Source organism: Sus scrofa, chromosome 7, assembly GCF_000003025.6.
Source record: "Sus scrofa isolate TJ Tabasco breed Duroc chromosome 7, Sscrofa11.1, whole genome shotgun sequence".
Taxonomy (NCBI): Eukaryota; Metazoa; Chordata; class Mammalia; order Artiodactyla; family Suidae; genus Sus; species Sus scrofa.
In genome coordinates this window covers 116,748,328-116,772,900 of record NC_010449.5, presented here as the reverse complement: position 1 = coordinate 116,772,900, position 24,573 = coordinate 116,748,328, and the positions used below count along the sequence as shown (strand labels likewise).

Genomic DNA, 24,573 nt, shown 5'->3' with positions numbered 1-24,573 from the left:
TTGATAAAATATTTTTATCCCATGTAGTCTCACTTATGAAATATTATTGCTCTCCCCATTTAATAGATGAGAAAATCAAGGTGTTAAGAGGTTACACGGCTTGCCGAAGTTCCCTCAGTCAAGCAGCAGAGCTGGGTCTGGGATTGGGGGTCTCAGTGATGACTGGTGCTCTGTAGAGAGAGGAACAGTCCATCTCTGCACCACAGGCTTCAGCCCCTTGGGCACAGGATCATTGCCCTGTGACCTCTGGGGGGGGGGGGCTCTAGCACATAGTAGGTGCTCAGGACATCTGTGATACAGGACTGAAGGACTGTGTGCAAGGGAGCTCTTAGCCAGGCCGACTAGCCCCAGAACAGTTCACATGAGCTGGGTGCTCACAATACCAGGCACAAAACCATTCAAGAGACGTCACTGTTATTAGACCCATTTAACAGAAGAGGAAATGAGCGATGAGCTGAAAGTCAAAAGCTTGGGCAGTTTGGCACCTGAGCGTGAGCTCTTCACGCCCCACTGCACCAAACAAACCATCTCTCACTGCAGAAGACTGACTTGAGAGCCTCCAGCCTCTCAGGAGACAGGCCAGCAGGTGTGACGCTCCTGCAAGTCACCTGACCTGCAAGCCACCTGACCTGTTGCTGCTTTAATTTCCGGTCATAAGAGAACTCAAACTGTTGTTAACTACCTGGAGCATCGCTGCAGAGATTTAAGAGGAGATACTCAGGCAGACATTTGGAGAAGCAAAGTGCATTCTCCAAATGCCCGGAATTATCGTCATTGTTGATGGCTGTCCGTACGTACCCTCAGCTAAACGGTTGTAACCCCAAAGCCTGCAGCAGTACCCCTGCTAGAGTCAGGATGATAATGAGAAATATAACTGGACACCTAGAACAATCCAAAGGCAAGGATGAAAGAGGCCCTTTTGTGTATCACCTCTGCATCTGTGAATAATTATAACTTACTAAATTGGTTCAAGTTAGGAGGTGTGGCTGACACTGAGCTCTTTAACCCAGGCTAGGTCTACCCACAGTGTTAATTCTAAGCTTTGGTATCCTTCTACCTTGCTCCCAGTATGGAAAACACACACACACACACACACACACACACACACACAGACAATTACTACGTGGTCCTATTTTACAATTTAATATCTCATTTTTTTTTTTTTGGTCTCTTTTTTTTTAAGGGCCGCACCTGCTGCATAGGGAAGTTCCCAGGCTAGGGGGCTGAATATGAATCGGAGCTATGGCTGCCAGTTTACACCACAGCCACAGCAATGCGAGATCGGAGCTGAGTCTGCCGCCCACACCACAGTTCATGCAATGAGCAAGGCCAGGGCCATCCTCTTGGATACTAGCCAGATTCGTTTCCACTGCGCCACAACAGGCACTCCTAATTTAATCTCTCTTTGGACACTAATTTCTATGCTGATTTATTCATCAAACTGCCAGCCTCACTAAGGAACCAAAGAGGAAAGCACCCTCCGGGTTGCTGGAGATTTGGAGCAGCTACTTCACTCCTTATCTGCAAAATGGGCGTAACCACAGCTAAATTGTGAAGAGCGGAGTCCACGTGGTACAGAGTTCTGCAAGTTGTAGCCTTCGTGAGGCTCCCAGCCCCATCCAAAGGAGGCGGAACCGATCATGCAAACCTGTAATTACGCGGGCAAAGCTCAGCGCTGTGGTGGCGGGTAGTCCAAGGCCTGAATGGGCTGGGAGGACAAAGGCAGAGGCAGCTCACATTTAAATTTTCAGCTGTAAGGTTAAAGAGTTGGTGGAATCCCCCGATCAGGGGTTGAGGACGCGTGGGAGGAAGTGTCCGCTGGGGGGCGGGGTGCGCGGGGACGAGGAGGGCAGGCACATTCTTGGCCCTTGGGTTGGTGGGCGGTTGATTATAGGTGGGATCCACATTCCTCGTGACTCACCCTCCGCCCCCATGTCCTCCGCTTGGCATCCTGGGGATCTCCCATCCGAGCCTGGGGCCTGAAGATGCCTTGCGTGGTGGCTCCGGGGACTGTGGGGTGGGAGGGGCCGGATGGGGCGCCTCCACTCTCAGGCTGGCTGATAGGTGTCACTTCCTCCTTGGATTTCGCGCCTCCGGGAAGGGTGCCCCTTCTTTTGTCCCCACTTGGGCTCTGAGAGGGCAAGACCCTCCAGGCCCCTAGCCCCCTCCCCAAGGCGGGACACACAGAGGAACTCCCCAGATCCAACTTCCCCCTGAGTAGAGGCAGCTCCGTGCCATCCCCGAGGATGAGACCCGGGCCGAGGCAGGCGCGGGGGGGGTGCCGAGGCTCGGGGAAGCTACTGAGCGGAGAGGGCAGTTGTGGGCCCGGGGCCAGGGGTGACAGGGGTGAGGGTGCGGAGCCCCCACGACAGCGCTCCCCCCCTGCCCCGGGGGAGGGGGTCCGCGATGGGGTGCCCACCGGGCTGAGGCCGGGCTCCTCGGCCCTTTGCCAAGAGGGCAGAGCCAGGATCGTCCTTCTCCCACCCGCCGAGGTGGCGGGGCCCGGGGCGGCTCCCGCGGCGGGTCCGGAGGGGACTGGGCGGGGCGGGGGCGAGTGTCCGGGCCCCGCCCCGGCCCCGCCCCGCTCCGGAGCCGCCCGGGACGCAGGGAGGAGGAGGGCGGCTCGGCCAGCACTGCCCGCGGCGCCGCGCTCCCGCACGCTCCCGGCCGGGTAAGTGGCTCGGGGCTGGGTGCCGGGGCTGGGTGGCCGGGCCGGGGGCTGGGAGGGTCGGGTCCTCAGTCCCCCGCCCAGCCCTGGCACGTCCCCTGGGGATCGGAGTCGCCGAAAGTCAAGGGGACCTGGGGAGGCGCGCCGGGGGCGGGGGCCCTGGAGTGACAGCTGCGGGCGGGCGGGTATTTTTAGTTTAAACCCAACAGTTCCTTGCAGTGTGCAAAATCCCCGAGCCTTTCCGCTCCCCAGCCCGGCGGGTACAGTCCCCAAGAAAAAGCCCATAAGCCCCGGGCAGCGCGTCCCTAACGGGCACCGCCTCGAGTCTTCGCTCTGCCTCCTCTTGGGACGAGCGGACCAGTCATGCGGGCTAGCGCCGCCGCGTGTCCCCGGCTGGGGCAGTAAACACCGGCAGGAGTACCCCCTCCCGGCGACCACGAGCTTGCTCCGTAGTGCCTGAGGGCTCAGAGCTCTCTGTAGGAAGAGGAAGTCGCATCCGCAGGCAGCGTCAGTTTCATTTAGAACCCGTCTCTGGCTGTGCAGCCTTGGGCAAGCTTCTCGCCCTCTCTGAGCCTCATCCACGTCTCTAAAGGTCGTGGTGGTGAGGCCGAAAATCTCCTGCGGGGCCTGAGGGGGCCCCATATGGATGCTGACTCCCCTTACAAACTTCAGAACTTGGCTGCAAACAGTGGACCTGGTGGACCTGGCCGTTGGTCAACCCAGGAGCAGTGAGTGCTCTCAAAACCCACTGACCTCCGCTTCAGGGCTCTTAAGACAGGGGACTCCACTGGGCTGGGTGATAACGAATGTTACGATTTTACTACTTTGGCCCTGAAGCTCTGGCCCAAGGCTGCCCTGGGCCCTCTCCCAGCTTCCTCATGGCACTAGTGAAGGATACAGCCAAGGGCTGCCAGTCGGGGAGCCTGATGCGTCCAGCGGGCATCCCTCATCTCACATGAACGAGGGAAAGAGGGGACAGTGGGGAGAAGGGAGCATGTCGCAAAATCGCTGCCCTTCTGAGCTTGACAGGACAGCCTCCTTCATCCGCAGCAGCGGGGAAACAGGTCCAGAGAGAGGGAGTGTTTTGCCCAGAGCCACACAGCCAAGAACTGAACTTGACTCCTGAAGGGTCCAGCCGTGCCTCCTGCTCCGCTGGGACTGCCAACCGCTATCAGGGGTCAGGAGCGGGGAGGCAGAGGGCTGTGCCTACAGGCTGTTTTGCACTGTTTCCTGAAACTGTGCCCCAGCGGGCCCTCGGACACGTGTGGGTCTGCACATTCCGCAGGCGGGACCGCGCTGGGGCAGACGCCACAGCTGTGCCAAGCCTGCTGGCCCCGGGGCGTCCTTTATGGCTGAGAGGCCCCTCAGAGGGCAGCTGGAGTGGGTGTGGGCCAGGGAGGCTTATTTTAGGAACTCATTCCTCTCTTGCTAGGGGTCCTGGGGAGGGGACTTGAGGATTTGCTGGTGGCTCAGGTTTCTGCCCCAGGATGCGCGCTGGCCTCTACCCCTGAGGCACTCTTCAGGGGGAAGTTGCAGTTCCCTTCTGTCTCCATGGGAACCAACCACATTCTCCTGCAGCCTCCGACATGTCCTGCCTGGGTGGCCACTCTGCCTTGTGATGGGGTAGGGCTGTTGGGGGACCTTGGCTTGATGGTGGGGTGACCTCCATTCTGGGGAGGCTGGAGTGGGCAGTTCCAGCACAACCTCCAAAGCACCCTGGAGCCCCCGGGAGTCCAGCAGGCATGGGGCCCTCCAGTGTTGCTCAGCCGTTAGAGATGGGGGTGGCCAGGTCAGACCAGCCGTGCCATACAGCCTTTTCCCAGCTGTGAGACCAAGGAAAAGTCACTTCGCCTTTCAGAGCTTCAGTTTCCTTCCCCCGGAAAGGCGATGACCCTAGGACTTGCCCTGAGAATGACGTGGGACGGCCCATGAACCGCACTCTGTGTGGTGTCAGGCTCCGCATGTGGGAGCAGCTGTCACAGTTTGGGGTGACGGGGTCTGGTTGGGACACCTGAGTGTCCTCCCTCTCAGTTCCGCCTCCCCGCCCCCAGCCTTGATGTCCCCATGCCTGTCAAGTGGTGGGTGGCTTTGCATCCTCTCGCTCTGGGCTCTTTCTGGGACTGAAGGCTGGTCCTTGACCCCAGGGGAGAGATTTTTGAGAGGGGCCTGCGGTGGAGCATCCCCTGTCTCTCACCTCCTAGGTGACCTTAGGCAAGGCTGCCACTGTCGGCCTGGGTACAATGGAGGAGAGCAATTCAGAGGCCGGGAGTCGTGGAGTTAGGACATGGACCCACGGCATTTGACAATGCTCTTCATGCCTCTACAGAGCCTCTCAGACGACTCAGGGACCGCGTTATATGTTAATTATCAGGAGAACGGTACTGGTGAGGCAGGACCCAGTCATCATTAGATGTCGGCATTGGCTGGAAGAAGTGGAGTCCAAGCATATTTTCCCCCTTTAACATCTAAAAGTAGCCCAACTGTGTCACCAGGAGAGGAACCTGGGAGTCGGGGACGTGCCCACCCCTTAAGAAATCTTGGCTTCAGGACTTAGGGATGGGGGACCTGACGTTGGGTCCTTAGTGGGTTAAGGACCCGACGTTGCTACAAGCTGTGGCATAGGTTGCACACGCGGCTCGGATCCGGGATTGCTGAGGTGTAGGCTGGTAGCTGCAGCTCCAATGCGACCCCTAGTTCGGGAACTTCCATATGCCGTGGGTGTGGCTGTAAAAAGAAAAAAGAAAGAAAGTCTTAGAGATGAAACCTCTGGGAATGAGCAGCTAGGAAGCTGAAGCCCCGACTTTGTCATCTCTAAAACAGAGTTTAGAGGCCCCGCACCTCCCTGGAGGGTTGCTGTGACTGATCGAGGGACAGTGCTCAGCAGAACACCCAGCATGGGGCGGGGCCACACCAGAAAGAGGCGCCAGCATGGTTTTTCTCATTACCAGTCCTCCTAGTGTAATTGTGACAATGTAGTGTGGCCTGCACCACCTCTTGCCTGGATTTCTAGGCTCCAGATTTGGCAAAGGGAATCCCACCTTCCCTGAAATACTTTGAAAGACTCAGGGGGAAGGCAGAGAGCCGCTCAGGAAATGAGGAAGCTCAAAAACACAAGCGCAGGAACAGCGCGTTGTTTAGTGATATGCACCTGAGATATAAAATGATGGCAAAAAGCAAGAAGGTGATTACCTTACGTAAAAGTCCAGTATCATCTCAGGTTTTGGGGAGAGGAGATTGGGATTCAGAGGGTCATGGCTGGGGTTGGGGGATGGGGAGGGGGGCGGCGCTGCAAGGGAGGTCACCTTGTAAATTGCAAGTACAGGTATGTTTCATGCACACCTCCAGACATAGATCCTGGTTCACAAATTTGAGCAGGTTTAAAAAAAAAAAAAAAACCAAGGGAACGATAATGCAAAATCAGGGTGGTTATCTTTGCTAAGTGAGAGGGTATAGGATCAGCCTGCTGCACTCTCTGTGGGGTCATAGGCTCCATGGGCATCATTTAAAAAGAGTTTTTAGTTCCCACTGTGGCGTAATGGGATCAGTGGCACCTCTGCAGCGCCAGGATGCAGGTTCTATCCCCGCCTGGCATGGTGCTTTAAAGGATCCAGCATTGGAGCTCCCATTGTGACTCAGTAGGTTAAGAACCCAACATAGTGTCTCTGAGGATGCGGATTTGATCCCTGGCCTCACTCCGTGGGTTTAGGATCCAGGGTTGCCACAGCTGCTGTGTAGGTTATAGTCGTGGCTTCCATCTGATCCCTCACCTGGGAACTCCATATACCTTGGGGCGGCCAAAAAAGAAAAAAAAAAAATTGGTGTTTTTTGGCCTCTCCCGTGGCATGTGAAAGTCGTCAGGCCAGGGATCAAACCTGCGCCACAGCAGTGAAATGACAACACTGGATGCTGAACTCGCTGAGCCACCAGGGAACTCCTAAGATACTTTTATACTTCATTTCTTACAAATAAGAAATACGTATATGTCCAATGTATATAACACATAAATATAATATGTATAATGTAATACAATGTGCATCCCATCATATGGACACATTAACTCTGACGTACTAATACAATTGGAAGATCATACAGAGCATGCTCACAAAGCTCTCTTAGAAAATCACACTCTTCCCACAGATTCAAATGCTAATCTGGCTGGATTTAAAAAATAAAACAAACGCAAATCCTGTTGTATAACAGACACGTGGTTTCTCATTCAAGAGAAGTCTTCTCCCTCTTCTGAAGTCATACAATGAGAAAATGACTTTCACACGCTACCATCTCAGATTACCAACAGGATTTTTTAAAGTCCTGGCCTCATGATTTATGCTTCTGAATCAGAGAATATGGACCTGTCTGAGCTGGGAGGAATCCCAGGTCCCCTGGACCAATCCTGTGGTTTTACAGCCGAGGAAACATGACGTGCAGAGTTAGAGAAAACTGTCTGCCCTGTGCCGCCACACCTGTGTGACTCTGAGGACACCGCCCACCACACCTGTGCTACTACAATTGCAAGGGCCGGGCTCCCTCTTCCTCGGAACAGGCGGGGAAGTGTGGTACCCCGAGACTAAATGGAATCATTTTAATTTTTTAAAAATATCAGAAGAGGGAGTTCCCTGGTGGTGCAGGGAGGTGAGGATCTGGGTTGTCACTGCTGTGGCTCTGGTTACAGCTGTGGCATGGGTTTGATCCCCACCCGGAACTTCCTCATGGGTGGGTGTGGCCAAAATGAAAAAAAAAAAAAAAAAGGAGAAGGGAACTACAACATGCCAGGACCACGCACTTCCAGAACTTGCATGATGGAAACATCATCAAAGGAGATAGACAAGCAGTACCTAGACCCTCCCTTCCTCCTGGAAGCCCTCCTGGGTCTCCTCTGACTCCTCCTCCTCCGCAGGGCATGCTCGATAGATTTATAAGTTAGCAAAGCAAGCTAGTGTCATGGATGCGGTGCTCCCCATTTCATTTTTAGATGGGGCAACAGGTTCATAGGGGTTAACCATCTCGCCCCAAATCCCATGGCACGTAAGTGGTGGGGCAGGAGTTTCACCCAGAGGGAGAACTGAGAGACGACAACTGTCTTAAGTGTGCGGTGTGTGGGCACAGCCTTCCTCCCCAGAAACCAAGCCCGTGGTGGCCCAGCCTGGTGGGCTTTCACATCCTGGAAGCTCTGAATGCTGAAGGCTCTAAGCGCCAGGCTTCCCCCCTCTCCACGGGGCTTGCTTTGTTGGTGACAAGGACTGCAGGGCACTGAGAATGGGGGTAAGCCCAGCACATTTTTGGCCCTGGTGCCTGCAGGGCTCACTCTGACTCCTGGCCACCTTCCCTTTGCCCAAATCAAAGGTGTCCTATCCTCTGCAAAGCTGTCTTCCCATCCAACAGGACCCAAAGGGTGGGTGTCCCAGGACTGTCACTTTAGGCGGTGGTTTTCTCAGGCTCGGTGGGCACGGAGGGAGGGAGCCATTGTGCCCCTGTGCACATGCTCAGTTGGGCGTTGGGGCCCTGGGGCCAGGGGCAGCCCTGCTCTGTGGCCTGGGGTCAGAGGCAGCACTGTGAACCCGCTTCATTTGTCTGATGGGGCTGGTGATACCTCCCCATAGGGCTGAGCTGATGGGTGGACCCAGTGAGAGAGAATTTTACACAAGTAAGGGAGCCTTCAGGGACTAGGAAACAGGCCCTTGCTGTATGTGCCTGGAGAGATGGTGTGTTCAATGTTCAAGAGTTCGGGAGTTCCCCTCGTGGCTCTGTAGGTTAAGAACCCCAACTAGTATCCATGAGGATGCAGGTTCGATCCCTGGCCTCGCTCAGTGGGTTCAGGATCCGCTGTTGCCACATCTGCAGTGTAGGGCACAGAGGCAGCTTGGATCTGGTGTGGCTGTGTGCTGTGGTATAGGATGGCATCTGCAGCTCTGATTCAACCCCTAGCCTGGGAACCTCCATATGCCGCAGGTGCAGCTGTTAAAGAAAAAGTAAGAAAAATATTTTGGAATGATGGTTGAAGAGGAGAGTAAGAGAATGTGAGAACCAACCATCACTCCAAAATATTTCTTCCTTTTTTTTTTTTTTTTTTTTTTTTTTTTTAATGGCTGCACCTTCAGCATATGGACGTTCCCAGGCTAGGGGTCGAATTGGAGCTGCAGAGATGCTCTCATTGGAGCCTGTCATTTTACCTTTGGGGTAAACTGAGTCTGCACAGACAGAAAAGACTGGCCCAAGTCTCTTAGGTGACTTGGAGCCCATCCGGGACCTGAGACAGTGTCAGTACCCATTCCCCTCCAACAACCTTCCCTAAAAGTCTGGGGTGTAACACAATCTGGGGTGGTTGCTCGAGGAAGATGGGGGGGGCTGGGCTGGGTTACTGGGTTAGTCCCCCCGTCATCAGCACAGCTCGGATGGAACAGGGTGGGCTTCTGTCTCTGGCTGAACTCTAGGTCAAAAGTCTTATTTGAGATCTGGAAAGGGCTGAGCCCCTCCCGAGTGACATTTGCGAAAATAACGCAGCAGGCTGACTCACTGGAGTAGCCTCTTGGTGCAAAGAGATGGCCTTTCGACAATGACGGGAGGAGCCCTTGCTTCGTTCCACAGACTCATTTGACCTTCGCCCCGCCGGCCGGTCTCCCTTTCCTGCCCTTTAAAATGGGAGGTTGGAATTAGGAGATCTCTAAGGTGCCTGGAAGTCTGGATGTTTCCTCTCCTCCCGGAACCGCAGCCTCACTGTAGGTGTTTGGGGACCTTCAGTCTGGCTGCTCTTGTCTGCACACATCCCCCACCAGGAGGGGCCAGGTCACTTAAGCTGGTCCTTTCCCGCTTATCTGGCTCCTCCTTGCTCTAAGGATTAAGCCCCAAGCCCCCACCCGGCCACCACGCCCTGTCCTATCTCCCCATCTCATTGTCCCTCTAGCACCTATCCTCACCTGAGCTTATCTGAGTTATTTACCATTGACTGTATCACCCATCTCCGGCTAGAACACAAACTCCATGAGGGTGAGATTTCTTTCCCTGTCCCCAGAGCATCCTGGCCCTAGGAGCTGCTCAACCTGTATTTACAGCATGAAGGAATGAATGGATGAGCAAAGGAATGTATCAGTGTCTACACTGCCAGATCAGGCTGCCATGGAAGATTCCTTGGGTACCATGTCAGCTAGCGTGAAGGAATGAATGGATGAGCAAAGGAATGTATCAGTGTCTACACTGCCAGATCGGGCTGCCATGGAAGATTCCTTGGGTACCATGTCAGCTAGCATCTCTCCCGCAGGTCCTGAAGGCTCCCTGCCTTTCCTCCCTTTATCCTCACAGCGACTCGGTGACATGGGCTCTGTTACTTCCATTTACAGTGAGGTTAGCAAACCTGTCCTCAGCTAGTTAACCGCGGAGTGAGGAACTGAATTCCGGTGTCCTGAACAGAGTTCATGCAGGTAACCAGCAGCCTGCCTCCGCCTTCAGTGCGGTGAGTGCCCTGAGCCGGACCAAGCACTCAGGTCTCCGTACCAGGCTTCTAGTTCTTTCTCTGCAGCCCCCGAAAGCTCTCACAGGTCAGTCCTCAAAGGAAACCCTCTCTGTGTGGCCAGAGGCGTCTGGGTCCACCCCAGAGGGCCCTGCCCTGCCCACACCCTTTTCCACTTTGGACCCAAGGAGCCCCACCTGCGGCTTGCTCATCGAGAGCTTAGTGACCACAAGCCGGCGTTGTAGGTTGGGCATGAGCCAGCTGGGGTTGCCAGGGTAAATTCCTTTACCCGGCATCGGGCAGTGATGGAGCTGGTTTCCATAATTTGCCTGTTTATCTGTTTGTTGCTTTCGTGCTCAACTTTGCTCAGAAATAATTTTAGAAAATGGATTCTTTAAAAATTCCACCGTGTAATGTCTCTGGTTCCCGCTGCCTTCGGGGTAAAAGCCACTTGAAGGCTTGGGTCTCTGCTTGTGGGTGTGCTCCCCTGATGAGGAGGGGAGGCCCCCCCCGCCCCGCCCCACTTGTTCCTGCAGGAAGCAGCTCCTGGCTGGAGCCGATTTGCTGCCAGAGCCATAGCAGCACATGTTTGCGGCTGGGATCTGGGCCTTCCGCGCTGAAAGCTTCACTCCTTGGGCAACTGTATTCCTTCGACAGGGCTGACTGAGCTGGACTTGTCCTGTCCCTGCTTTGAGTGGGGGGAGTCTGGTGGGGGATTTGGGTGCTTTACATAGACTGTCCCATCCCAGGCATGATGGCTTAGAGACAGCAAAGCTCAGGATGCTGTAAGGGGCCCCAGGAAGCACCCTTTAACTTCGTCTTTCTGGACTTCGGTTCCCTTCTCTGTAAAGTGGGGGACACGCACTAACCTCCTCCCCCCACTGGGGATGTGTGAACACGTGTCATAAACCTCAAGCCCCCGCTGGGAGAGCCTGGAAAGAAGGGGTTGTTAATTGCTAGTTTAGCCCACAGACCAAGGTGTCACCTGTCTCCCTGTGCAAAGAACAGTTAGATCTTAGACTTTTTTTTTTTGCTTAAGAAACAAACATTTACTTCTCACATTTTTGGAGGCTAGGAAGTCCAAGATCAAGATGCCAGAAGATTTGGTATTTTCCTAATTTGCCCATCTGCCTTCTTTTTTTGTCCTTTTTTTTTTTTTTTTGCCCTTTCTAGGGCTGCTCCTATGACATATGGGGGTTCCCAGGCTAGGGGTCCAATCGGAGCTGTAGCCGCTGGCCTACGCCAGAGCCACAGCAACACGGGATCCAAGCTGCATCTGCAACCTACACCACAGCTCATGGCAATGCCGGATCCTTAACCCACTGAGCAAGCCCAGGGATCGAACCCACAACCTCATGATTCCTAGTTGGGTTTGTTAACTACTGCGCCACGACGGGAACTCCCTGCCCTTTTTTTTTTCAATTACTAAATGAATTTTATTACATTTATAGGTGTACAACAATCATCACAACCAAATTTTACAGCATTTCCATCCCAAACCCTCAGCGCATCCCCCCACCCCCAACCCGTCTCCTTTGGAAACCATAAGTTTTTGAAAATCTGTGAGTCAGCATCTGTTCTGCAAAGAAGTTCATCATGTCCTTTTTTTAGATTCCACATGTAAGTGATAGCATTTGATGTTGGTGTCTCATTGTCTGACTGACTTCACTTAGCATGATAATTTCTAGGTCCATCCATGTTGCTGCAAATGCCCGTATTTCTTTCCTTTTGATGGCTGAGTAATATTCCATTGTGTATATGTACCACATCTTCTTGATCCACTCCTCTGTTGATGGACATTTAGGTTGTTTCCATGTCTTGGCTATTGCATATAGTGCTGCAGTGAACAGTGGAGTACATGTGTCTTTGCGAGTCGTAGTTTTCCCTGGATAGATGCCCAGGAGTGGGATTGCTGGGTCAAATGGTAGCTATAGTTTTAGTTTTCTGAGGAATCTCCATACTGTTTTCCACAGTGGTTGCACCAATTTACATTCCTACCAACAGTGTAATGGGGTTCCCTTTTCTCCACACCCTCTCCGGCACTTATTGTTTGTAGACTTTTTGATGATGGCCATTCTGGCTGGTGTAGGTGGTACCTCATGGTGGTTTTGATGTGCATTTCTCTAATGATGAGTGACGCTGAACATCTTTTCATGTGTTTTTTGGCCATCTGTATGTCTTCTTCGGAGAATTGTCTGTTTAGATCTTCTGCAGGGGCAGGAGCTTTTAAAGGGGAGTTTCAGGTGTGCCTGGGCTGGGGTTGGGGTGCCTCTGTGCTGAACAGCACAGACAGCGCCAACAGTCATCTTGAAATCAGCCCTGTGATGGCCTGGGCAGCACCATCTTGGTACAGTTAATCTTTAGTTCCAGGATCCATTTGTTCCCATTTTCTTGAACTCCGTTCCCAGAATTGTGGCAGCTATGTCATGGCTACCATCTGCTCATCATAGAGTTCACTTTTTCCACCTGGTGGTGGTTTCAGTATCTTAAAAAAGCTTAATGGCAGCCACCACCTGTGTCTCTAAGGAAGGGGGACTCCAGAGGAAAAACCCTGATGAAGACACAGCTCTCAGCCTTTAATGATTTATTTTGTCTTATTAGGGCTACACCTGCAGCATATGGAGGTTCCCAGGCTAAGGGTCCAATCAGAGCTATAGCTGCCTGCCTACACCACAGCCACAGACACAGCAACGCCAGGTCTGAGCCAGGTCTTCGACCTACACCACAGCTCACGGCAACACCAGAACCTTAGCCCACTGAGCAAAGCCAGGGATCCAACCCATGTCTTCATGCATACTAGTCAGGTTCATTACCAATGAGCCACAATGGGAACTCCACAGCTCTCAGCCTTTAGAAAATGTGGCCTGGCCAGCTCATTCTGGATATCAGGGACTGCGTGCTTTTGCTGAAAGAATAGTAGGGAATCTTCTGGATTCCCAGACCTGGAAGAATGCTGTGCTGATAGGTAGGGCTGGGATGAGCTGTTTCCCTTGAGCTGATAGAACAGAGGTCAGCAAACTTCTTCTGTAAAGGGACAGATGGCAAATATTCTTGGTTTCAGGGGCCATATGGTCTCTGTCTCTGTCATTCATTTCTCCCGTTGTACCCAGAAAGCAGCTGTAGACTCTGGAATGAATGGGCTGCCTATGTTCCGATAAAACTACTTGGGGACAGTGGAATTTGTCTTTCGTGTAATGTTCACCTGTCATGAAAGACGACTCTTCTTTTGAGTTGTTCCAACCATTTAAAAATGTAAACATCACTCTTAGTTAGAGAGCTGTGCAGAAACAGGCAGGGGACTGTGGTTTTGCGGCCCCCTGTTCCAGAGTGTTCTCTGTGGTGGAGGGTAAGCCTTGCAGATGTGACACTGTTTTAATCATGTTGGCTCTTAAAAATGGAATTCTGGAGTTCCCTGGTGGCTCAGTGGGTTAAGGATCCGGCGTTGTCACTGCTGTGGCTCTGGTTACTGCCGTGGTGCGGGTTTGATCCCTGACCTGGAAACTGACACATGCTGTGGGTGCGGCCAAAAAAATGGAGTTCTGAGACAGTTCTCAATCTTGTGCCTGCTGTTTCAAAGAAAGCCTGGTGTTCATTACTTAGTTCACTTATCAGCAAATGTTGGGTCTGGTGGTGAAGAGGGGCGGAAACTGGGGAGAACACTGGTTCTGGGCTGCCTGGGAAACCTTGGACAGGGATTTAGCTTCTCTGAGCCTCATTTTGTTTATCTGTAGAGGCAGTAATTGACCGTGTCATTGAAATAAGCAATGCGAAACTTAAGTCAGACCTGGCACACAGCACACCCTTCCTGAGGGTTATTAGTCATTCCCTCTCACTTCCATGGAGTTCAAGGGTACAGGTGGCTGGAGATGCCTTCTCCCTTTATCCAGCAGCCCTGCACAGTAGATCTTATCTAGCATTTTATGGAGAAGGCAACCCAGAGAAATTACCAAGCTTGTCCAAGGACACAAGCTAATAATAAATGGTAGAGTTAGAAGACCGTGATAAAAGACCTCACCTTTTCTAGTCGATGCTCTTGCAGGTGGCAAGAGTGGAGAAGAAATCCAGTTTCTCTGGGGACTTGGGGAGGGAGGTAACTTAATCATTAGCATCTTCCGCTTTATTTATTTATTTATTTATTTGGCTGTCCTGCAGCATGCAGAAGTTCTCAGACAATGGATCGAACCCATGCCACTGCAGTGACAATGCTGGATCCTTAACCACTAGACCACCAGGGAGCTCCGCATCTTTCCCTTAAAAGCCAGGCTCAGATTCGGAGGGACACCAGCAATATCTGGGGGACCTCACAGCCCTCGGCACCTTGGGGAGGTACCAGGCTGAGGGGTTTCTGTGACTATCTTAGCAGGAACTTGGTTGCCTTGCCTGGAGTTCTGAATTAGGAGCCTCAGCCTGAAAACAGGCACCCAGGCAAGACTTTCTGAGTCCTCTTGGGAGAGAGCATCTGTGGTGTGAGTCTCTCCAGGGCTAGTGAGGAAGGTTCTAGAAGACAGGATTCAAGGCTGCTGCTTTTGAAGAATGGAATCATGAGGGTCTTGGGAAATAAGTAGTGAGTTCCTGCCCAGTTTTATGCCTGGTTTTCTCTCTGTCCCATGGAAATGAAAAGGTCACCATTGGCTGCCTGCTGCTTGAGCCCAGCCTGCACCTGTTGGTGGCCTGCAAGGGGCCTGCTCTGAATGCACAGAGGGAGGCTGGGGAGGAAGCCTGACCTTGGCTCGGGGAGGCCTCGGGAGATAAAGCTCAGACAAGGGATCGGGAGCCTGCGCAGCTTCCATGGCTGATTGCCAGCCGGGACAGTGGGCTGAGCCCATGTTTGCTGCAGCCCCTGTGCTTGTCCAAAGACTTTATCAGAGAAGGGAGGGCACACAGCCTGTAGGCTCACCCATCACTGTGCCCTTTATAACCTGGAGCGTCTCCCTCTCTGTTAGCTGAGAAAAAGCTGCCCCCCTCCCCGCCCCCTGACACAGAGGGCTCCTGGAAGCCCAGCCCCGCAGGTGAGTGGCTCAGAGATTGGGTGGTGGTGGGGGGGAATCAGAAGGCAGGGAGGGTTGTGCAGAGGGGAGAGGAAGGTGGAAGTAAGTGTGACCGAGATGAAGGGGTCTCCTGGGACGTGGGATTTGGGGGCTAAAATGGGAAAGCCCCAGGCAAATCGGGACCAGTTGGTCACCCTAGTCAGGCAGAGTCCTGCCACCCTGGCTGTGGCACTGGGCAGGCTGGGTCATGATGGACCTGTAAGAGGGGGCCCCTTGAGGCTCAGTTCCCCCTCAGACTTGATTGCATGAAGAATCCGTGACTCTGCTGTCCCCCAAGTCTGTGAGCACAGGATGGCAGAAACCACCCTATCCTCGGGCCAGCTCCTGCCTGTCCCCAAGCACAGAACATTTAGTAAACGCTGGAGGATGAAGGAATGAGGGGTGAGGGCCTCTGCCAAATTACTCAGGTGCTGGTTCATGCTTTGCTACTTTGCACATGCTGTTCCCTCTCCTACATGCCCTTCCCTGCCTTGACAGTCCCTGACCACACGTGTCCCCTCTGAGCCAAACCTTAACTCCCTGACGGGCTTGCTCTGTTCATGCTTCTGCCCCCTGCCCCCAGCGGTGACCCCCTCCAGGGAAGGTCCCAGCTTAGTATTTGCTCTGCTGCCCTTGGCGCCTGGAGGTGCCGTAAAGCTTTCTTGAGCAGATGAATGGCGCTGACTGCATAGAGCAAAGAGTCATTCACTCGCCAACTTCTGGCCGAGGGCCTGCTGCAGGCTAGGCACTGTCCTAGGCACAGGGGCAGGAGCAGTGGATATGACTAACAAAATCTTTGCTCTGATAGAACTTACATTCTAGACGGTTCTAGAAGCATCTAGATCCAATGAACAAGCAATAAGTCAACAGACCGTATCAGAAGGTCCAGTGCGCTGAAGGCGATGCAAAGGAGAAGGCAGGCGTCCGAGTCCTTGCCAGGTGCTGGCAGGCCGAGGCGGAGGCCACAGCTCCCTGGAGGGGAAGTGATTCAGGCCCAGCACATGTGGCTCCCTTCCCCTGGACGCAGCCAGCACATACCTTCCCCTGGGTGGTGGCAGCCCCGCTGTTGAGTGTGGCCAACTCGGGGAGGGTGGCATTTGCCTGTCGTGCAAAGTCCCTGCGAGGAAATCCATTAAAGCCAGTATTGTGCAAGAGAAGGCAGAAAACACATTTTTGAAGGTCACGTGGTGTTGGTGCCTGGTGTGGGAGGCCCAGGGTGTGTCTGCGCCCCTGGCCCCCTGGGACCAGATTGCAAAGAATGGGGCTCACGTGCTGGCTGCCCCTCTCCCCCAGTGGGTGGGTGACCTTGCCAGGCAGTAGCAGGAGGGCTCGGGCTCCCCTAAGTGATGGCTGGGGAGCCCAGGTCCCTCCAGGGGGAAAGGGATACGCCCCCCTGCCATTAGGTCAAGGGGGAGAAGGAGGGTGACAGTGCTTGGTCAGCTTCCAGGCTGCACGCAACAGTGGGGTATTGTCCACTGTGACTGACGGGGAGCTCACCCCCAGACACAGGCCCTTTGGGGAGGGATGGGGTAGCATCCAGCAGGGCCAGGTGCCCTGTGCCCAGAAAACATGCTGCTCCCCAGAGCTCCACACAGCTTCTCTTTGCTGCCTGAATGCAGGTGGCCCCTGGTGCTGAGGCCCAGGGGGCTCGGGGAGGCACCTCTGCATCTGTAAAGGACATGGCTCACCCCTGCTGGTGACACCGTCATGTTGCCACCCCTGGAGAGCCAGGAACAAGTCAGTCCCCAGGCCGGTGCCCTTGGCTTCACACAGGCACATCGTAAACCTGGCGTCTCGAAGCCCTGGCAGGAACGGGCATGTGCTAATTATAATCTACACGGCCTGTTAACCATTGACCTTGGACTCCAAGGAGGCGAAGGCTCCAGGGGGAGGCCTTAGGGGTGCTCTGAGGCCTCCAGATACAAGGCAGGGCCTTCTGTGACTCAGAGGATGGGCTCTTGGGTAGCTCGGTGGACGCTACTTGCAGCTTTGGCAGAAGGGAGATGGTTTTGCGCCCCTTGGACTCTGCCGGGGGCGCCCCTTGGACTCGGCCGGGGGACTGTTGGGAGACAAGTCAGCAGGATTACCTTCCGTGTGACCTCAGGCAGGTCACGTAACCACTTTGGACCTTGACTTCTTCACCTATAAAAAGAAGGCCGGAGTTCCCTTCGTGGCTCAGTGGAAACAAATCTGACTAGTATCCATGAGGACACAGGTTCGATCTCTGGCCTCGCTCAGTGGGTTAGGAATCCGGCATTGCCGCAAGCTGTGGTGTAGATCACAGAAGTGGCTCGGATCCCCAGTTGCCGTGGCTGTGGTATAGGCCAGTGGCTACTGCTCTGATTTGACCCCTAGCCTGAGAATCTTTATATGCTATGGGTGCAGCCCTAAAAGGCAGGAAAAAAAAAAGAAGGCAATCATTCCTATTTTAATTGGAGAAGGGAGACCTCAATGAGGTAGTGTGTGTAAGCACCTAATACAGGAACTGACACCTAGTAGGTGCTTAAAAATGTTGGTTCCTAGACATTACCCCCTGAAAAATCCTGGAGGGCTTCCTGGAGGCGGTGATGCTAGCACTGATGAGTGAATGCAGGCAGGCAAAGAAGAGCATTGAGGGGAGAAGCCACTTGGTGTGTACTGGGAGCCCTGGGGAGGTCTGGCTCAGGAAGAAGAGGTGGGAAGAGGTGGGAGGTAAACCTGCAGAGGTGGATAGAGAAGGACGGCCACTGCCCAGTACGCTTTGTGGACTTTCTCAGGGGCAGGCCATGGAGCTGTGGAGGGATTGAGTCAGATGGACCTTTGACTCTGAACCTAACTGCCCCTTTCTGCCAAAGAGAGAGGACTCCGGTCTCTGCCTCCTGCGAGACCAGAGGCAAGTTGAAGCTCGCTGGTGCCTGCGACCCTGGACCCGGGCGTGGATTTGGCTCTGCGGGGCCGTGGGTCTCCCCAGCGGTTCAGCAAGCGCAGCGCCGGAAACTCACTTGCTCCCCACACTCCCATTTGGAACAAACCCTGCCTGCCTTAGACTGTTCTCACTGCTGGGGTTCATTTATTTAATAAAAGTAGGGTTCGACTTGTTCTGTGTCCTTAGATAAACCAAACCTGAAAACCACGGGAGCGCTTTTTTTTTTTTTTTTCTTTTTTTAAGCTGGGAAGTAAAGTGTGCTGAGTTTTCTAGTCTGTCTTATTCCAGCCATGACACAGACCCTGGGTTGGCAAGATCTGGCTTCGGTGGGTCTGAGAGGCCCGTCTTTGTATCGAGGGCCTGGTGTACGCCAGGCTCCCTGCCAGGCCCTTGCATGCTTCTTGGTGCCATTGGTATCCTCACTTTACAAACAAGGAAACTGAGGAACAGAGAGGTTAATACACTTGCTCAGGGTCACATAGCTATTCGATGGAGAAGCCAGATTCAGTCCCACACTGGCTATACTTCACAGACTACCTTTTCTTTAGAGCGTAATGTGAAAGCTGGGCTTCCTAATTTTAAAATCTAATGGAACTGTGAAATCTCTTCATTTGTTATTGGAATGTATGCAGTTTTAAAGTCCTCTAATTTTTTTGTTAATTGCCACTACCACCTTAAAGAAACTGACATTTAAGAAATGTACCTATGGGAGTTCCCACTGTGGCTTAGTGGGTTAAGAGCCTGACTAGTATCCATGAGGATGCGGGTTTGATCCTTGGCCTTGCTCAGTGGGTTAAGGATCCTGTGTTGCCATAAGCTGCGGTGGAGGTCACAGACATGGCTCTGATCCTGCTTTGCTGTGTCTGTGATGTCAGCTGGCAGCTGCAATGCTGATTCGACCTCTAGCCTGGGAACTTCCGTGTGCTGTAGGTGCAGCCCTAAAAAGAAAAGAAAAGAAAGGAAAAGAAAGGAAAAGAAAAGAAAGGAAAAAAAGAAAAGAAAAGAAAAGAAAAGAAAAGAAAAGAAAAGAAAAGAAAAGAAAAAAAATATATGTGATTCCAATGCTCTAAGAAAACTTTTTACTTTTTCCAATGTTCCTTTCAATCTTTATCTTTTTTGACCCAGTTTTTGTAGTTTTCACAGCACAGATTGGCAGCTGCAGCCCGCTGTCCAAAACGCCACACAATTTTGTAAACAAGCTTTTCCTGGAACACTGCCAGGCTCATCATTTACATACTGGCTATGGCTGTCTTCGCGCTACAACTGCAGATTTGAAGAGCTGTGACAGGCACCAGTGGGCGTGCCAAACCTAAAATATTTACTATCTGACTCATTCCGGAAAAAAGTGTCAACCCCTGGTCTAGAGGGCAAAGAGTTTTGCGCATGATCGTTTTTTTTTTGTAATTGGAGTATAGTTGATTTTCAGTGTTGTGTTAGTTTCTGGTGTACAGCAAGGTGAATTAGGCATTATATCTCTATGTTCTTTTTCATGTTCTTTTCCATTATAGTTTATTACGAGATATTGAATATAGTTCCCTGTGCTATATACTAGTAGGTCTTTGTTTTTCTCTATTTTATGTTTAGTGATTTGTTTCTACAAATTCCAAACTTCTAAATTACCCCTCCCCGCACCCCTTCCCGTTTTGGTAACTGTAAATTCATTTTCTATGTCTGTGCATCTTTTCTGTTTTGTAAATAAGTTCATTTGTATCATATTTTAGATCCCACATGTAAGTGATATCATCTGACTTTCTTCACTTCATGTTGCTGCAAATAGCATTATTTCCCTCTTTTTATGGCTGAGTATATAACAGTGTTTGTGCGGGGTGTGTGTGTGTGTGTGTGTGTGTGTGTGTGTGTATACCACATCTTCTTTATCTGTTCCTCTGCATGTGGACACTTAGGGTGATTCTATTTCTTCTCATGAGCCCAGCGTGTCTCTATTTCTTGACACTTGGAAGGAGTGTACAGCGTGATCTTTTTTCCCTGCAGACACAGCATTATTCCATAGTGTGAATATCCTGTTTCTTGGTGTAAATGGCCAAGGAGAGTCTACGGAATGGATGTCACCAACTTACCTTAACCATTTCCTTTTTGCTGCACAGTTAAATGGCATTTTTTTTTTTCTCAGTAGAACGTCACGTGCAAATTTATATTTATGTAAAACCCTGAGATAACGCCGACTGCTTACCAGCACCATCTAGCAATGTAACCTACTTAGATCAGATTGCTTTACTAGTAAGAGTACAATAGTAATATAGTAAGAGTGAACAGTAATAGAGTAATAGTAAAATAGTGTAGTATGTTACTACATTGCTATTATTACTATTGTTACTGTACTATTACTATTATTACTCCCATTTTACAGAAAGAGAAGTCAGAGGCGTTCGTTTCCCTTGGCAAAGGCTGCCTGGTTTTTCAGCAGCCAAGTTACATCTGAGTCTGCTCGCCTGGCTGGCTCCAGGGTCCTTGTGCTCTGAGCAGCTGTTGGGAAGAATCCTAGAAGAGGCAGGCCTTTGTGGCTGTGACTGCGTGTGCCTGCGGATGGGCGTCCAGCACAGTGACTCACCAGGAGTGAGTCCCGCCCTGCCCAGCCCAGCCCAGCCTGACCGACCGCCCACAGCACCCAGATTTGGTTGGTCTCTGGTTTACAAGCCCAGCAGCTAGGCCACGTGACCACACACTTGGTTTCTTTGTGGAAAACAGCCCTGAAAAGAAGGCCAGCTGCTGATGCTAAAGAGAAAAAGGATGTCTCTTGGTCAGAAAAATACCATTTAAGCGGAATAATAACAAGCGTCCATCAGGGCCTCTGCTTTGCGGCCGGCGGGAGACGGAGCTTGCGCCGATTGTAAATCAGTGATACATTTGCAAATGTTCTAGTGGGATTGAGAAGAACAACAACCGAAATGTGACATAACTGTCCAGCAGAAGGGAAATGGTGCAGGGTGATTGGTGGCCTCCATCCCAGGGGCTATTCTGGGTCGTTCACGATGAGAAATGTGCATCATTCACGACATGGGTTTCGTGTAGCCCTGGTCAGGGGGGCTTTGGGAACCAGATGCGACCTACAGGCCTCCCCAGAGGAGCACGCATACACACAAAATGCTGCACGAGATTTCAGGGAGCTCATGGAGCTCCTCGAAGCCCAACCCAGGGGTCCCACACATTGTCGGTGGGGGGTAGGGGGGCAGGTTCATGTCCCTGGCTCACAGGGACATTTTGAAAAATGAATTTAGCGAGTGCTGCACATGGGGGATTTCAGAGGGTCTCAGGTCGAGAGATGATGCAGTGTAGAGATTGGGGGTGGGAGGGAGAGCAGGGGTGTTGAATAGACGCTGGATGCTGTGTCCATCTTCCAGCAGAGGAAAGGGAGCCTGAGCTGTCAGGTCAGCCAAGGGCATGGGATCTGGTCGGTTCTGTTCACCTCTGGGACCACAGCGTCTGGTGTAGAGTGGGCACGGAAACAAGATTTGTCATTAAATGAAATAAGCGTCTCCCAAGCCCTGCAGCAGAGGGAAGTCGGCGTGGTTCCAGGTTAGAAGATGGGATGGGACTTCCCTTCGTGGCTCAGCGATAACACACCCAACTATTATCCATGAGGATGTGGGTTTGATCCCTGGCATCTCTCAGCGGGTTAAGGATCTGGCCTTGCCTTGAGCTGTGGTGTGGGTCGCAGATGCGGCTCAGATCTGGCATTGCTGTGGCTGTGGCGTAGGCCGGTAGCTGCCTCTCAGAAGATGAGACGGGCCTGTTCCCTCAGGTCCACGGAAGGCGCATCCTTCATCTTCGCCTGGCCTGGTGGGTGATGGTGAGAGAGAGACACAGAAATGAGACTGAACTGGGTTTTTCTCAGCTGTCAGTTCCTGGAAACCCTGGGCCAGGGCCCCGCAGCTGGGCTTGGTGTCCCCATGTGGCCTGATTCATTTCGAGCCGTACCTCGAGAGGCCTGGTGTCACCAGGCCCACGTAGTCACCCCGTGCTGGGCTTGTCCCTTGGCTGGTCCCCCATTTCAGGCACACTCCCTGCAGAGGCCTGGCCTGGGGTACATCAGTCGGGTGTGGGATGGGACATCCTGTTCTGACTCAAAAAGGAACCCCCTCCTTTTGCTTTCCTGACTCACTTCCTCATTTAGCTGCCGTTCTGCAGCATGGCACGGGCGCTGGAACCAGACAGTCCTGGGCTTGCTTAGACAGTAGTTGTCTGACCTGGGCAGGAGAGCCGGCTCCTCTGAGCTTCAGTTTCCCCATCTGTAAGGTGGCAGCATCGCTCCTGCCTTGATGGTTGGTGGATAATGAATGAACCACACCTGCCCAGCACCTGCCACACAGCAGGTAGCCTCCTACATGGGAACTTTGGGTGACATTTTCCCAACCCGCAGGGGCCTCTTTTGACAGCTAAAGGTCAAGACTCATGATGACCTTGACTCCCACCCAGGGCAATCATAGCATCACAGATGATGGGGGTGGGGACAGGGTAGGAGCCGGCAGAACCCTCCTTACCCACCAATCGTTGGCACCATGCGTGGCGGGGCACAGCTGCGAGTGCAGACACTGTGGGGAGGAATGGAGGCTGCTCCCCACAGCTCATCAGATGTTTGCATGTTTAGTCAGCTGTTGAGAAGACTCCCTGGATGTGAACTCTGGTTTGTTTGTTGAAGTGCAGGTTTCCAATAAAAAGGATGCCTTGGGATTAAATGGCACTTTACAAGGCGTTCTATGACCAAAGGTGCCAGGTCGCTAGAAGCCTTTACAGCTCCGTGTTAGTTCCAGACAATTGGTCAGACACTGCCCTCTTTGCTTGTGGGGCTGTCATTGACCAGGACATGCCACTCCCTTGCTCACAGACCCCCGCTGGCTCCCCGGCACCCACAGAGTTAAGTCAACGCGCTCCTTTGAATCCTGTGCTGCTCAGGCTCCCCTCTTGCCTCTCTGACACAGTTTCCTTTAACGATTCCCAAGCCCAGGCTGCAGCCTGAACTTGGCCTTGCTCTTGTCCACCTGTCAGCTTTTGCACCTGCTGGTCCAGCAGCTTCTTATGCCCTTTCCCTCTTGTCTTCTTATCCAGACCCTGCTCACCCTGCACGTCTCAGCCAGCCTGTTAACCTTGGCCCTGAACCTCTCGTTGGATCCCTAATCAGAATCATTGCTCAATTCTCAAGGTTCCGAGAGCTTCTCCTGTGCTGCTCCATATGCGCACGTAACAGCCTCAGTCAGGGTCTGTGGCCACGCAGACCGTCTTCATAGCCCGCAGCCTGCACCTGGCTCAGCCCTGGGCAGGTCCAGATGTTAAAAGTCCAATGGTCTTGGACTTGACTCCTTATCTCTTAACTACTTGGACCTTGGGCATAGCACGAAACTCCCCCATCTCCGTGTCCTCATCTGGGAAATGGAAATGAATATTACAGCCTGTTGCTCAAGTGTAAAAAATAATTTTACAATTAACTTAGCAAGTGCTGTTGAAATGAAGTGCAGAGCTTCTCGGGGGGAGTATCTGTTTCTCACAGGGATGGCTGTTTTTATAGGTCTGTTTGAATGACTCTCTTAGTTTTGGGATTTTGTTTCTTTTTTTAAAAAATATCTCTATTGAGGAGTTCCCGTCGTGGCGCAGTGGTTAATGAATCCGACTAGGAACCATGAGGTTGCGGGTTCGATCCCTGCCCTTGCTCAGTAGGTCAAGGTTCTGGCGTTGCCGTGAGCTGTGGTGTAGGTCACAGACGTGGCTCAGATCCTGCGTTGCTGTGGCTCTGCCATAGGCTGGCAGCTGCAGCTCCGATTCGGCCCCTAGCCCGGGAACCTCCATATGCGGCAGGAGCAGCCCAAGAAATGGCAAAAAGACAAAAAAAAAAAAAAAAAAAAAAACTCTATTGAGATATAATTCACAATATACAGTTCACCTGTTGAAAGTGTACAATTCAAAATGCCTTTTAATGTATTCACAGGGTTGCACAAACATCACCACCATCATTTTTCTTTTTTTCTCTTTTTTTACTTCAATAAAATGTTTAATTTTTTTCATATTTTATTATTTTTTATTACTCAATGAATGTATTACATTTACAGTGGAACAGTGATCATCACAATCCAGTTTTATAGGATTTCCATCCCACAACCCCAGCGTGTCCCCCTCCCCCCAAACTATCTCCTTTGGAAACCGTAAGTTTTTCAAAGACCACAATCATGTTTAGCACATTTTAATTACTGCCCCCAGAGCCTGCACGATGCCCGATCCTCCCACGGCCCCTGCCCCCCACCCCCCACTCCTAGGCCACCTCAATAGATTTACTTTCTGTCTCTACAGATCTGCCTGTTCTACATGTTCCATTTAAGCAGAATCATATAAAACGTGGTCCTTTGTGATTGGCTTCTTTCACTTAGCATCGTATTTTCAAAGTTCACCTATGTTGTAGCCTCGCTGCCGTCCTTCTCCAGGCCAGCTGGCTCCAGGCCTGGGTAAAAGAGCAGATGAGACACAGCCCCTGCCCTTGAGAGCAACAGTCTAATGGCAAGACAAACACATCAGCAACAATCAT

The 24,573-nt window shown here is 52.2% G+C and overlaps 2 protein-coding genes across 2 annotated transcripts in view; one reads left to right on the top strand and one right to left on the bottom strand.

Moving 5' to 3' along the window:
* On the bottom strand, positions 1,292-3,310 carry LOC110261759 (collagen alpha-1(I) chain-like). Its single transcript, XM_021100087.1, has 2 exons — positions 1,922-3,310; positions 1,292-1,708 (listed from the first exon to the last, which is right to left on the bottom strand). The coding sequence occupies exons 1-2, from the start codon at positions 3,308-3,310 to the stop codon at positions 1,670-1,672; spliced, it is 1,428 nt and encodes a 475-aa protein (XP_020955746.1). The 3' UTR covers positions 1,292-1,669.
* Positions 2,596-24,573, top strand: part of SYNE3 (spectrin repeat containing nuclear envelope family member 3) — a 104,068-nt gene continuing 82,090 nt past the window's right edge. Inside the window, 1 exon segment of the mRNA XM_003128709.4 lies at positions 2,596-2,671. The gene's annotated coding sequence lies outside the window, so the exon portion shown is untranslated.

What these genes read in the sequence shown, in the direction of transcription:
- LOC110261759 (XM_021100087.1), bottom strand. Translation starts at nt 3,310, where the DNA reads ATGGGGCCCCCTCAGGCCCCGCAGGAGATTTTCGGCCTCACCACCACG. An exon ending in GGAGGACATGGGGGCGGAGG is followed by an intron (nt 1,709 to 1,921) that starts GTGAGTCACGAG and finishes TTGTCCTCCCAG; the next exon opens with CCCATTCAGGCCTTGGACTA.